The sequence below is a fragment of the Thermobia domestica genome, chromosome 6, assembly GCF_964235325.1.
Source record: "Thermobia domestica chromosome 6, izTheDome1.hap1.1, whole genome shotgun sequence".
Classification (NCBI taxonomy): domain Eukaryota; kingdom Metazoa; phylum Arthropoda; class Insecta; order Zygentoma; family Lepismatidae; genus Thermobia; species Thermobia domestica.
The window spans coordinates 143,604,086-143,619,976 of record NC_137459.1 but is presented as its reverse complement, the minus strand read 5'-3'; the positions used below and the strand labels follow the sequence as shown (position 1 = coordinate 143,619,976).

At 36.6% G+C, this 15,891-nt stretch overlaps 1 protein-coding gene across 1 annotated transcript in view; it reads left to right on the top strand.

The window, feature by feature from the left end:
• The window catches only part of LOC145688243 (uncharacterized), a 152,687-nt gene that overhangs the window by 43,532 nt on the left and 93,264 nt on the right, over positions 1-15,891 (top strand). Inside the window, exon 3 of the mRNA XM_081762178.1 lies at positions 10,868-11,079. Coding sequence (XP_081618304.1) covers positions 10,868-11,079 — 212 coding nt within the window. The remainder of the gene's footprint in view (positions 1-10,867; positions 11,080-15,891) is intronic.

Below are 15,891 nucleotides of genomic sequence, written 5' to 3'. Positions count from 1 at the left end.
GTAACTACAAACTTATTTCCATTTAATGGTGAGTATTCATGGTTGTACATTCTATATAGGTTGGTGGTAAAACTTGTTAAATATTGCACTGTCTAGCAAACGTAGGGGAGCTGTGAGTGTTAACTATTAGGAATTACCGTTGCCTACAGACACAGTATTGACATAATAACATAACTTAAAATTTAAAGGCCGATTTTAATGAATTGAATGGAATGACCATGGAAAGTAATCTTATCTTCTATTCTAGATATAGTGATGAACCAGTTTGAGGCCAAAATTCTCGAAAAATAAATGAATATATATTTTCGTTGATTATATCTTGATCGCGTATAAGAAAAACTAGGACATAGTAGACCTCTTGAAGCACATAAAACAACATCCATGCTATCTTAAAATTCACCTTGGAACTTGAAACTAACATAAATATTATCTCGACCTTAACGTTTCTAGAAGCGACGATAAATTCATAACCTCTGTGTACAGAAAACCCAATGTCTGCGATTACTTCGTACACCAGAAATTGGTTCATTCTTACTAGATAAAGGTAATGTATGGGATTTTTTTTTCTAACGGCATGTAAAGTATAACCCAAAAACAAGATCTAGAGAAACAGAGCAAAAATATGATAGAGTTGGGAAAAAATGGATACAAATTTGGCTTCTTAGAAAAACGAAAAACGAACTTTAGCCGTTATATAGAAGAAGAAAAAAAAACTCACGATGGTGCAAACCTATATCTGATAAATGAATTTCCGTACTTCTTTTGCCAGGTCTAATGTACAGACTTCAGAAAGTAGAGAAGAAATTAGAATTCAACGTTTCTGTGAAATGTCATGCAACATTGAAATATCTTTATTTGATTACAGAAATGATTCTGTAGACATTTAAACACATTCAGGAGTGTACCAAATACTTCGTGATTATTATTATTATTATTAAGTATTTAGCCTTTCGGCAGGTCCTGGGACTAATGAGGATTTTCTTTTTCTTTTTTTTTTCAATTTTAGATTTGGGCTGGAAATGTTTCTTCCACTTTTCTCGATCTTCAGCTTCCTCTTTTAACTCCCAATATTTTCTCGTATCTTTCAAATCATCGATCAGCTGTGTACGTCTTCTTCCTATTTCTCGCTTTTCTTCCATCTTTCCTTCTATGGTGGTGTGATAAGACAATTTCTTCGCAATATGTGTCCAATCCAATTGGCCTTTCTACGAGGCATGGTGCCTAGAAGTGTCCTCTTCTCTCCTATCCGTTTAAAAATATCTTCGTTTGTTACTCTCTCTGTCCGTTTTATCTTCTCCATCTTCCTCCAACATTATATTTCGAAGCTGTCTAAATATTTTTTACTCTAACTTCCGTAATATCCAAGTCTCTGAACCATAAAGTCCAATACTCCATACATAGTACTTTACCCATTTCGTACTTAATCCAATATTAAGGCTGCTAGTTAAGAGTGATCTTTTCTTGTTGAATGCCTCTTTGGCTGTGACAGTTCTTGGCCTGATTTCTTCGGTGCAATAAGCTTTTCTCGTCAAAACACTTCCCGTATACTTAAAATTATCGACCTCTTCAAATTCTTTCTGTTCTACTTTGACCCGCAAGGACGCATTCGCATGGGATATTTGCATGACTTTCCATTTTCGATGTTGATTCCGGGGGCCGCGGTGGCTCAGTGGTAGAGCGTTCACCTCTGGTGCTTGGGGTCCCGGGTTCGATCCCAGCCCCCGCCAAGTGAACTTTGTGGTGGACAAACACCGTGTGCGTGGGTTTTCTCGGGGTTCTCCCGTTTCCTCCCACTTTCTTCATTCCACCATTTCATTCATTACTCATCATCACCGTCTCCTTTAGCCTAACCGGCATAACCGTGGGACGTAAAACTCAAAGATTTCATTTCATTTTCGATGTTGATTCCCATTCCATATAGTTTCCCAGTGTCAACCTTTTGTCAATCATCTCCTGCAGTGCTTCGTCGGTTCTAGCTATAATAACCATATCATCTGCATACCTGATCTTGTTAATAATCTGCCCTTCAATCTTGAAATCTCCAATTCCCATTAATGATTCCTTTATTAAATACTTACTGTAGGTGTTGAATAATTGGGGCAACATACTACATCCTTGTCTGACTTCTCTTCCAATCTCCACACTATTTATTTCTTCTTCACGCAGGCGCAGCTTCGCTCATTGCCGTGTGTACAGGTTGCGAATGAGTCTTCGGTCTCTCCCATTGACTCCGATTTCTGTGAGTATTTTCAGAAGTTTGGTCAAATTGACCCGGTGGAAAGCTTTGTGCCAGTTGATGAAGCACAAACACAGCTCTTCCTTTACGTCAAGAACTCGTTCTTACATAATTCTCATCAACTTACTGGCATCTTTGATGCCTTTTTCTTTCCGGAATCCAAATTAATTCTCCTCCAAGATCTCTTCTATTTCACTTTCCAGCCGCATGTTCAGTATGCGTGCAATAATATTTCCAGTGTGAGAAACGGCTCTGTGATCGCTGCACTTCTTTGCTTTTTCTTGGGTAATGCAGTCACTATAATATCAAGAAAATCCTTTGGCCATTCTCCACTCAGGTAGATCTTGTTAATAAGTGAAGTCAGTACTTTCATTCCATTATCTTCTAACCTCGTTAGCAAATCAACTGGTGTTGTCGTCGTCTCCAGTGCCCTCCTTCGCATGTCTTTGATGGCTTGTACTACTTCACTTTTCAATATACTGAGTCCTTTTTCTTCATCATACGCCTCTTCCTCTGTTTCGATCGCAATATCTTTAGGACAGTTCTTCTGATCGTACAGATCTTTTATGCATTCCTCCCAAATTCTAAGGATTCTTTGATGGTCAGTGACTACATGACTTGGTTGATCTTAGATTCCAAACGTGCATCTACTTTTGTTAGCTTTTCCTCCTAATTCTTGTGCTTTCTGACGTATCTATCTATCTTCCACGCCGTTGATGTTCCATCGTTTCTTCACATATCTGTTCATGTACTTTTCCTTGACTTTGTCCGTCTCTCTTCTCAATTCATTATTCAGCTTGCTTCTTGTATTCTTTGATGTCCTTGGTTTTCGCTCTTCTGTGTTCCTCCTTCTTAAGCATGGCTTCAGTTACCTATGGTTTTCTCGGTACTCTTTCCGTCCTGCTAATGTTATGGGAGTGTATCTAGTAGAATCTGTTTAACTTTTCCCGAACTATTTTCTACATTGTCTACCATATCGCCAATCACACAGAATTTTTCTTCAATCTCTTCTTTCACATCACTGCTCATACTTCTTGGTCGCACTAAGTTCCTTTCTATTTCTCCTTCCATTATTCTTGATTGTTTTTAACCAGGCTTCCACTACTAGGAGGTTGTGATCTGAATCGATATCCGCTTCCGGTAGTGTCTTCACATCTCGTACACTATTCCTGAAACGCTGCTTCACAAGAATGTAATCGATTTGGTAGCGTTTCTTATCTCCTGGATTTTTCCACGTGTACAGCTTGGCTTTTCTTTTCTTAAACCACGTGTTCGTCACCACCATATCATGTTGCCTACAGAAGTCGATAAGCATTTGGCCTTGTGCGTTTCTTATACCTAGTCCAAATAATCCCACCACTTTATTCGCTGCTCTTTCTCCTACTACACTGTTGATGTTTCCCATTACTACGTCGTTGACCTTACCTTTTCCCTCCTGATGCATTATGTCACTAATCTCATCATGCATTACCTCTACTTCATTGTCAGCATGATCGGTTGTTGGCATATACACTTGTAATATCACAATATCCACTGGTTTTGCACACTGGTTTTAGTTTTACAAACATCAAGCGGTCATTGCAGCATTTCTTTTTGAATACACTTCTCGCTACTTCGTTCTTCATTTCTATCGCGACTCCATTCCTGGCCTTGACGCCACACGAATAAGAATATTCTGTAATTTCCCGATACTCTCTCACCTTTTCTCTGACCATCTCATTTCACTGAAACCCACTGTGTTCATTTTACAGTTATCTATTTTCACTTTTAAATTTTCAAGTTTATCCGCTGTCATAAAGTTCGTACGTTTCAGATTCCTATGCTGAAATGAAAGTTATTTTCTCCTTTGATGATTTTTCCCGGAGAATTCTCCATCCGGAGTCCGAACGGGGAACTATTTTACCTCAGGAATGTTCTATCTCAGGAAGAACCAGCATTGTATTTATTCTCCTCTTCGTCCAACCGGAAAAAAAGTGGTAGTATTCCCATGTCCTTTCAACATTTCCATGCCATTGACTACCTTGTGGTTCATTTGTCTTTTAGGACAGTTTCCCCTCCTATGGACAAGAAGGTGCCCTGACATTCACCTGCTCATCTGCCCTCCGAGGAGGGCATTGGCACATGGTAGAGGTTGACTTATCCCGGAGCCAGTCGGTCCCGACCTACGTTAGTCGCCTAAGAGTTGCCCGCTTTCTCCACTGAGGTGGTGTAGGTTGGGATTTATCCTTTGTTTAGGATGATAGCCGAAGGCAATTCTCAAACCTCTCTACTTTTAGGAAGCACATTGTGATTGTGATGAATTTTATATTGACATGACAAAAGGGAATATCGACACGAGGATTAAGAACATACGAGAGAGATGCAGGAAACAAAACAGCCTGTATTAGGTTTGTGAAAACACGTCCATTCTTCCAGCTATAAAATAAACGAGAACCTCAGCCTTTATAAAACATCTTCAATCTTGAAAGGGCGTTTTACAAATCATTTTTCGTAAGAACTAAAAATTCTAGTCTGAATCTGGATAACGTTGGGATCACATAGTCAACAACTATAAGGTTTAAAGTTACTAACTAATACATTCATGAAAGGCAAATTCCATTGTTCATATTTTTCATACATTATACAACAAAATTTTGCAGTAAAATATTTTGAGCTGATAAATTTAGTTTTTAAGTGTAGTAATTTTTGGAAAGTTTATAATCTCACAAGATATCTGGCAACATTGACAGAATAGTTTGTTATGCATGTATAAACGGTGTTTTACCTCAAGGAAAATTACCATTTTTTAAAAAATAGTGCAGTTTATAGCTAGTTTTCTTATCGTACATATGGTAATAAGAAATAATAAATGTGGTAACGCAGTCAGTTTTGTTGAAAGCTACTTTCTTCAACTACATTATTAAGAAATTAAATATTGGTTTCGCTCAACTTTCAGATAATTTTAAGACAGTCATATTTCGACTTTGATTACATTTGTTTAAGTGCTTTTATATATATATATCTCACAGGGAAACAATGACCAGTCAATTTGACGAATATTCCATTTGCTATAGTGACATTTTTAATCTGGACGTTTTAATCATTTCGATTGTTACACTTAGAAAAGTGTGAGGAAGTACGAGTTTCAGTTTTTAGTTACTTAGAGGAAGCTAAGGTAATTAAGAAATCAAAAGTTATAGGTTATAACCTGCTCTTCTAGGTGGAAACTACATTCATTTGCCCAGCCAGTACCGTGATGATAAAATAAATAAGTAAAACATATTATTACAAAGTGACGTAATTTGACGACTTAATTTTCAGACGTTGAGTGATTGTGATGCTCAATAATCAGAAGAATGTGAAGAGACAGAGATTTTATTTTATTTAATTACAAGAAACTAAGGTAATTTCAACGAATTAGAGAGGGTATAATTTTACAACATGCAGCTAAGTGTGAAACTATATTATTCATCTCCGTAGTACCGATGATAATGCATGGTATTTTGCCGTCATATGTAAAGTAAGTTTACAGTAGGAAGTTTGCTTTCTGTACTTTTAAATTTAGTTCAAGAGTCGTGGGGTGGACCAGTGATTTATTCGTTGTCCCATATCTGTAGATAAATTAATCTTTGCCCATCGGAGCTTTTGTAAAAAGAAATTTGCAAAGCATAACAGTCAGTTTTATGTGGTTTATCATTCGGTGTACCTATTTTACAGTTCATTGTTCATTCTTTTGCCAAAATATTGTGTGTGGTATGATACGAGATTCCTGCTTCCTGTACCAAATCTGTGATGGTAGCTCGGTGTATCACAATATCATACATTTTGTTGATTCTTTCTTCTGTTGTGACACTTTTTGAACTGACGCCACGATGTTTATATTCTAGAATACTGTTCTACATTTAAACTTGCGACATCATCTTTTTACAGTATCACAAGACACAGTGGATTTCCCCCATAGCTAAAATAATCTTATATATATATATAAAGTGGCTCTTTCCTCGACATGTTTCAATTTGCTAGTGCCCCACCACTTTTGTTCACTCAGGCACCTTTAGTGAAGAAACGCAAACATGTTGAAACATAATTTTGCGTATAGACTAATGAGATATCTGTTATTACTGTACTAAAATCAGTTTTCCTGATTTTTGTGCGCACTAGAGTTTGTGATGTAATGTTCGTAATGGTATATAATATGATAGATACATCTTTCCACTAACCATAGTATATATATATATATATATATATATATATATACCAGTGGTGACAGTGTAGTGGTTTGAGGAAAGAACACTTGCTGGCAGGGCTCATAGCGAGTCATTTTTTAAACTAAAAGTTACTTTTTTTTTTCAAGTTGGTCACTAAAAGTTACTTTAAAAAAATGTCAGTAAAAGTTACTTTTTTTGGTGGTAAAGTAACTTTTCCGTAAGATTTATGTTTTGCATTGGCAGTTTTGTAAGAAAAGTGTTATAAAAATAAATTGAAAAAGGCATAAACTTGTTACTCATTACTCTTCTGAAAGCTTCAGTAAGCTTTAGTTCTGAAAGCTGCTACGTGTGAAACAGTCAGCTTTATTCTCACTTGAGCTTTTATTCTTTCTAAAGCACAGTAGATGGTTGGTGGATGCTTCAGCTCTCAAGGTGGGGTTGAGAACCCATCTGTGTCTATTCTTTCTTCTATCATAATAGTCTTTTAGTTTTCTCTCGTAATAGTTAACGCTCTGCTCAACGTTGTGTGTGTGTGTTTGTGTGATTCATCATGTTCGTCTTGTGTTATATTTCCTGTATGTTCTTCTTAAGAGTAGGTGATGAATTTGAATATTTCATGGCTTTGAGAACTCTCAATGCTAAGTTAAATATAATGTCTGGGATGAAGAAATTCGGAAATAGGCCAGAACTGATTCCACTTACTCAGAAGCTTCTTACATCTGCTAAGTCTGCTTACCGTAACTACAAAGCGTACTTAGAAAACCTAAGAAAGGAGGAAGCTCAAAAGGAAGTAAAGAAGAAAAGATGAAATAAAACAACAAACAAAGAGAGTGGTGATGGAAAAATTGACAAACGAAAAAAGGGGCATGATGAGATTTTGGTAACTTTTGGTCGCTTTTGGTCACTTTTTCGTGTGCTCTTAGTCACTTTTCAACTATTTACAAGAGACCAGACCACTATGAGCCTTGTACTGGTAAAACTGGTAAAAGTGTGTCCATTTACATTGGCGAGTGTTGGTATGTTGCAGTCTTGGACAGGAACGAAAGTGTGGGCAGTGGTGCAGTATGAATGGGCACGTGCAACGTTATATCCACAAATCCACAGATGTTCGTATATAGTTATGGTCCCCAAGTCTTGTAGTGTAAATGATAGGAAGGTGGTATAGGTAGTTTGCAAGTGGGTGTGAAAATGACATTGACAAGGATTGCGCAGGACGGCCATTGGCATCCAGTAGTGCGAAGAACGTTGAATGAGTGAATGAACTTATTGAAGCGAACAGGTGTTTGACTGTCGATGAAGTTAGACTGGATAAATTAGCATTGGAAATGCACAAGTACATGCAATCATTCATGCTGTTCTGCAATACCGAAAAGTGCCTTCCTAATTGTATCCTGATCACAAGTCTACGAGGATATCCATCTTCCTATAGAATTTTTTAGTTCGTTTAGTCAAGAAGTTGTCGTATAACAAAATTGCAACAATCGGTGTGTTTCAATGATGACATAAGCAGGAATCCAATACTTTGTCTCACCGTGCATCAATCAATCTTTTGCAATCTGAAAAGTGAAAAAAAAAAAAAAAAAAAAAAAGAAAAAGAAGAGAAGAAAAACAATGTGGTAGACATACTTTATCAGTATTGTTGATTTAGAGACAACGCTTTGTATCAGTGTATTTTAGGTGTTCACGAGTATTGAGTGCACGTGTTATGAATATGAAGATCATATCAATTGTGATTTGTGAACTACAAAGCTAAAAAGAAAGACGCGTACAGCACATAAATCCCCAAAGACAAAACCTTTTTCAGTCTGTGTATTTAACCATACATTGTTCTGCAAATCAGAGGAAAGTTCACAATGTGACTAACTAATCAGTGCAGTTGAAACATAACGACACTAATGATGATCAAGGGAATTAATCGAAATCGTCTGTAATATTATTTTATTAAAAGACGCTTAAGTAAGGTGCTTAACTAGTGCAGTAGCCCTTTACCGTGTCTGTGTCGTGAGCAGCTATGGCCCTACACCTATACCAGAAGAAACTTCATGGCATAATTCCACCACCACTGTACCTGAAAATCTGTGTGGTACACTTTGGAGGTACCTATTTTTCTAGGAGTTTGAATACTTTAATTTGTCTATCCGAGCGAAAAAGTGTGATTTTTTTATTTATTCCGTAATGGACTAATTTCCACTACTGTACTATCAAGGACCGATGGAGACACTGGACATGTGAATTGGATTTGGAGGGCTTATGGGCGACAGCAGCTTGGACTACGGAACGTATGCGCGGCGGCAGCTTTGCCGAAAAATCTAAACTGGTGGACTTCAGTAGAATCACTTGAGTGACCATCGGTTTTATCTGTTTTTGTTCGGTGTTTTGTTTAAATTTATTATTATGCACATTAGTGTTCTGTGGATTCTAGAGATGCGTTTCTTGGTTCCGTGAGTGTGTACATTTCTCATAATACCATTTTATCTTCCTTTTTCTCAGGATAAATACCACAGTCGATTTAGATTTGTTCAGGTTTGCTGCAAAGGGTTCCATTTACTTTTTGATTATTAATATAAATAATTAGACTGCGCGGGAGAAACAGTATAAATCAAAACAAATATAGGTTTTCAGGAGGCAATTTTTTATTTTACCAAGCATAAGTATGGAACACTTATACTAACAATACCAAGACGCGATTATTCAACTCACGTTTAGAGTTGACTTATGCCAAGTTAACCGGAGATGGCGCATGACACATAGATGTTCAATTTTGACTTATCTCGTTTTGGCCAATTTCTGACTTATACTGTTTCTAGAATTCTAAACGTACAAGGAGGAGTCATAAGACCTGCAATATTTTGGTACACATCATACCTTCATTTCTTGCAGTGCAATGAAAGCAGGTTAACAATCAAAGTATGGCCTCTCGAGTTGTACTGTCTGCTATTACGTTTCTTCCAGTTCTTCAGTTCCACTCAACACCACATATTATCCTCAGAGGGAAGAAGTCAGTCGTCATGTTTCCATCTGATTGATGAAGCATCGTGATTTTTGGAAATGTGTGGCATGGATCAGAATAGGTAGTAATCCCAAAGGGCAAAGTAAGGACTATATACTAGATGTAGTATGATTTCGATGTCATGAAGTTCTTGTAATTTTTGTTTGTTTTTCGAGTCGAGTGTAGTTTTGTGTTATCCTATTGCAGCAGGGCACGCTTTCGGTTCACCAATGCAGAATATTTTTGGTGGAGTACCGCATACGCCTGCTCCAACTGTTGGGAAATAAAGGTCAGCATTGATGGAACGACCGTTAGGAGCGAACTCGAAGTGAATTATTTCTTCGTAGTTCCATCACACACAGAGCATGATTTATGCTACAAACATTCCTGTTTGACGACCGGTTGTGGAAGTTCACCCTTTCTCTATGTGTTGTGGACATTCGTATTTTCGGAAGAAACACCCACTTTTCGTCCCATGAGACAATGGTATCAAGAAACGCACATTACACGGATTTTGCAACAGTTGTCGGGACACATTCACTCTCCTCTGGACTTGAGCTGAAGTCGATTCATGTAACACCTGCGCCAGCTCCCGATATTTTACCGAGTTCGTGAAGGTGACACGTTACAATGAACTGGGATATGCCGAGTTGGTTCAGTTATCGCTTTTTTCTTATTTTTTTTTTTTTCAATAGCGTGACGTACGACCTCAGAATCTGTTACCGTGGGACGGCTAGATCTTCGCTGATCTTCGAGATACTGCACGAAATTTCTGAAACTAACGCGTTGCTTTGCTGTGGTTAACTGCGTCTTCCCCTTTCGCGTGACAAGTGGTTTAGATCGTTACCGCAGTGTTATGCCCGGATTCGAACTCATACAGTAACAGTTCACTTATAAAACGTTGTTGAGCACTCATCGTCACTGCCACTAAAAACTGGCTGAGGGTAGTGATGGAGTGGTGGCCTCCCTATTAAATAGTCCGATTGACACACTACTTCTTTGGCCAGTTTGACCCTGTACTTACGGTCAGTCAGGGCATATACTTGTAAGTTCGATTGGGTTGTAGTTGTAGAAATATTTCAAGGCTCATAACTCACTTCTGTAATTTAAATACAATAGTTCTTATTTAGTACTCATTAAATATTACAAAGTGGTCAGTTTAAAGGAAGAAGTAAATAATAGATAACACAAATTATTCCTTTAAAGTAGCTGACATCCTTGTTTGTTATTAAACTAGTGGCATATTTTTTTGAAAGAAGTGAAGTTATGTAGAAATGTGTGTTATTAATAGCTACATGAGTAAATTTAAAAAGTGTGTTGTCACAGGTTTCAAAGATTACTAGTTTCGGTTTCTAGGTTTTCTGAAGTCAAAATAAAATACAGAATTAGTAAGAAATTTAAACACGAAATTTAAAAAAAAAAAAAATCTTGTTTACACTAAAATTCATGTTGCAGATGTTGAAAACTCTTCACAATTGGAAATAAGCGTGAGTGACAGTGGTGACAAGAGAAATCCGTGCCCTTCTGATAGTGAAAGTTCAGTAGCTGATATACCAGATGGTGTAGACAATATTTTTGAAGATGATGATGTGGCGAAAGAGTGCTATAAAATATTCCAGGAGTATAAACCTGAGGAAAGGGCGGAAGACAATGGCAGTCAAAAGAAGGTAGGATGTGTATTGATTATTCTTGAACAGCACTTTTTTTCTCTCAGCTTTTTTAATTTTCCTATAATCCCCGAGGCTTATGGACAGCGCTGTAAATCTATCGTGTTTTGTAACTAATTCTTTTCATCAGCCTCAGAGCCAAAGGCAAGTATGTGGAGTGATCTAGACTTGCTACTATAGTATAATTGTAAAGACTTGAGCGATATTTTCTATGCACTGGATGAATAATCACATCTTCTTGGGACACCTTGGGGCATCCAAGTAGTAAATCATAATAGTCGTAGAAACATATTTTTACCCGATGCACACTAAAGTCTTGGAAAGGTGAGGGATGAGATACAGGTGCATATAACGTTCATAACTAACAAGTTTATAGCAATCATCCCATTTTAGTTTCTGACTTACAAAGAATCCTTACCTTTAAAATTTTCATCTCTCACTTTGAGCCTTGTTCAGAGAAGATAAAAGAAGTAAAAGACATAAAACATCAATGAAATATGCAGATGGACTCAGTGGAGAAGAGCAGTGAACGTACACCAGATACTTGACTTTCCCACTGAGTCCATCTGTATATTTCATTGATGTTTAATGTCTTTTACTTCTTTTTATCTTCTCTGAACACGGCTCAAAATAAGAGCCGAAAGTTTCGAAGTACAAGGATTAAGATATCAGAGTCGAAAGTGAGATGATTGTCAAGATTCCTGAGTGTGTTAACATCCTCTCAGAAGGTAACATATCTCAGTTTAGATTTTTTTTTTTTTAACAAACTAGTAAGTTTTCTATTGCGGAAATATTACTTTTCATTGATTTTTAGAAAATATTTTTATTATAATTACTCGTTGTATTTACGTAACATTTAACAGGTTTGTTAATTGTAAACCAAATTTGCTGGTCAGGAACTCGGGAACGAAGTTTCTACGTGCCATATTTGAAATGGAGGTATACCTTAACAAGCTTAGCAGGCATATGAAATATGGGGTTCATATTTTTATTTCTCGAATCATTGCCCATTGAAGTTGGCGTTTCCACGTAGTCAAAAATAAGTCCATATCCCAGCTTTGATGCCCAATAACTCGGAAACCAAAAATTTGCATAACACAATATTTCATACGCGTAGTAACCTCGTAAACGGATTAATTGATTTGCAGTTAAATATTGTTGTAGTATTAAGATAATTAAAACTACATTCATGTCGTAGTAGCTGCAAACACATATCGCAATGGACGTATGTAACAAGTCAAACAACCAGGTCATAAAAAATATTATATATAGACAGTATATCTGAAGTTATGGATAAAGAAATGACTTGAAATAAACTAATATCCTTATGGTACTTAAATGAGTCTTACGTAACCTCTAATAAATCTCCCTCGTAAGAGAAAAATCTGATTAAAACAGCAGGAAGTGGTACGCACAAGGTGTTTATCACAAGTGAGGATAATCGGGGAAGAAAACGGCAGGCAAGCTGTTTCCTATCATGCTCCGCTTGTTAACAAATCGAAAGCTAATTGCAAGAAATCTCATACTGAATGAAAGGAGATGGTAAAGATCGGTCCTTTTCCGCCTATGATAGTCATAAAAAGTTAAAATAAAAATTGTTCATAGAAGCTTTTATATGTGTATGAATATGAAGTTCAAGCAATAAATGTTACATATCTGTAAGATGCATATGAAAAATATTGTAGCAAATCCTAAAAAAACCCAGAAACAAAGCATGGTTGTTGATATTCTGCCAGTTTAGAGTAGGGGCGCGGTGGCTCAGTGGTAGAGCGTTCACCTCCGGTGCTTGGGGTCCCTGGTTCGATCCCAGCTCGCTCCGTGTGGACTTTGTGGTGGACAAACACCGTGCTCGTGGGTTTTCTCGGGGTTCTCCCTTTTCCTCCCACTTTTTCATTCCACCATTTCACTCATCTCTCATCACCGTCTCCTTTAGCCTAAGCGGCATAACCGTGGGACGTAAAACTTAAAGATTTCATTACATTTTTCTGCCAGTTTAGACGTGTTTTCAAACTTGCAACAATAATTTTAGCATGAGGCACTTCATGAACCACACTTCACAAATGCTTGTTGAGAAGCCTATTAACTCTAGTCTTTTCAAAAACGAAAAGTATAGTGGTTCATGGAGGACCTGATACTGAAATGGTTGCAAGTTCGAAGAAACGTCTAAACAGACAGAATGTCAACAACCATGCTTTGTTCCCAGAGTTCTTTATGTAACTTGCCACAATATGTTTCATATGCATCTTTCATAAATGTAGCAGCGTTTAATGCTTGAATTTCATATTCATATGATATAGTGGCTGTTATGAACACTTCTACTTTTTATGAGTACCATAGGCAGAGAAAGCCCGATCTTTGCCCGTCACCTTAATTATAAACACAATCAATAATAATAATAAGTCTATAATTTATCAGAATATATCCTAACAACATATAAAACTATATGAACTGACATAAAATAACGGGTACTTCCAGTTGCCGTGAAAAGTTGAAATTTGGCATGGTTATAGCTTTTCGGGACTAACCCACAGGAAAATTGCCGAAAGTGAATATTTTTAATTATTAGGGAGTTTAAAGGAGGGATGAAGACATTACCTATGCTATTTAAATCGGCCTTTTTTTGGACCTATAATCTCATGTTTTAGGTACTTGGAATTGGAATAAAAACTTGAAATGTCATATGCTTGTACCGTACGTTTTCTATAGGATTATTTAACAAGATCACTAAAATAAAAATTTCCAACTTAGAATGGTTTTATGGGGAACTGGAAAAATATTTCCCATGTTATTTATGTTGAACATCATCTTCACCCCAAAATGGTTAGGTACTTCTTTGTAGGCCTACAATGATGAAATTTGGCATGCTGTATCCTTCCGAGAGTAACCCACAGGAAAATTACCAAAATTGAATAGTTTTAGTTTTTAGGGGATCTAAAGGGGAAATGATAAATCTCCATGTTATTTAAATGGGCGTTTTCTTGGGATAAAAATTCTTATCTTTTAGGTAGTTGAAATAGGGGGAAAAAATCTTCATATTTGGTAGAAGTGTGGATGTAAGAGGTGCGAGGCCGTAGACCAATGAAAGCCCCCAACTGGACAAGTTCAGAAAACATTAAGAACAAATGCACGAAATTCACTCTTGAAGGAAAGGCTGATACATAATAGATGCGAGGTCGCTAGTCAAAGCCTAGTTACAGTTTAAAAAATAACATTGAACTTCTTAAATCATGACCCAATAATGTCATGTGTCAAAAGTGTAACTTGCCACTAACGCCAACTCATTGTAGCAAATCCAAATACTTGCCTGGGAAGGTGTAGATTGTTGTGCAATGATAGAGCAGTCAGCCGTCTCTAGTGCAAAGGATCCCAGATCATGTGAGATTATGGTGGACGACAATAAGTCCATGGGTTCTGTCGAACTTCTTTCATATTTCTAATGTTACTTTCTCTTGTATATATGATTTGTCTTTAGCTTTAAGGGCATATTTGTAGGTAGGTTGAACAAAAGAAGGTTTTTATTTATTTATTTTTATGCAGAACTCATTGCCGGAAAGCCGCAATCTCCCTGCGAGTCGCTATTTGGAATTTGAAGAAGCTTGGTATCAGTTTTATGTGAAAAGTTGAGTTTACACTCGGAGGCATATTTGGGGCTGAAGCCCTTCGAAATACAGGACTACCTTGCGTAAGGCAGTTAATTGGTTCCGCGCTTTGCAAAACTACTTTGTTCGAGGCCCATTTGCAATGGATGTAAATTGAATTTGTTCTCACAGAAGTTTAGGATAATAAAGGATAACAGGGCTCATAGCGAGCAATTTTTTTTGAACTAAAAGTTATTTTTTTTCAAGTTGGTCACTAAAAGTTACTTTTTTTCAAGTTGGTCACTAAAAGTTACTTTTTTTCAAGTTGGTCACTAAAAGTTACTTTTTTTCAAGTTGGTCACTAAAAGTTACTTTTTTTCAAGTTGGTCACTAAAAGTTACTTTTTTTCAAGTTGGTCACTAAAAGTTACTTTTTTTCAAGTTTGTCACTGAAAGTTACTATTTTTGGGAGTAAAGTCATTTTTCGTGTGATCTATGTTTTGCATTGGCAGTTTTCGAAGAATTGCCTTGGTCCTTACTTCAAAAATATGTTTGTTGTAGATCTGCTAGAGGCAGCATATACAGTGGACTCTTTTTAATTCGAAGTCTAAGGGGACACGAAAAAGCTTCGAATTATCCAAAATTCGAATTATCCAACAACATTCATTTTCACATATATAACAACAAACAAACCAAAGTACTGTGCATCAAAACCATATTCATATGGTGTAGACTTTACCTTTAAAGCAGCTTATTATTTGCGTGATCGAATACCGCAAACTAACAAACGACATTAACTCTACATAATTCAAACTACGTGTACAATGGAAAATATATTTACGTACAACTACAACATACATTAAATAGCTCAAACAAATAAACACCAGTAACAATTTGAATATTCTGTTCTCACTTTTAAGAAGTCGTAAACCTCATTTGCTTAAATTTTAATGTTTTTGTACGGTCAATAAATCTTGAATTTCATGTATTGCGTGGAATATGATATTAACATTTGATTGACTTTATCAATAATTCAACTTAAATTTTCAACCAATTCTGAACAAGATGAAATTGGCACACTTTCTCTATCTTTACTTCTTCCCCAACTCACCTTCATCATTATCATTACATAGATTTTCTATTTATTTTTTATATTACTCTTCCCTATGGCTGCATCTGGATAACTGAAAACACGTTAAAACTGTATTTCTCTGTTTACGTCTGCCCAACATTAA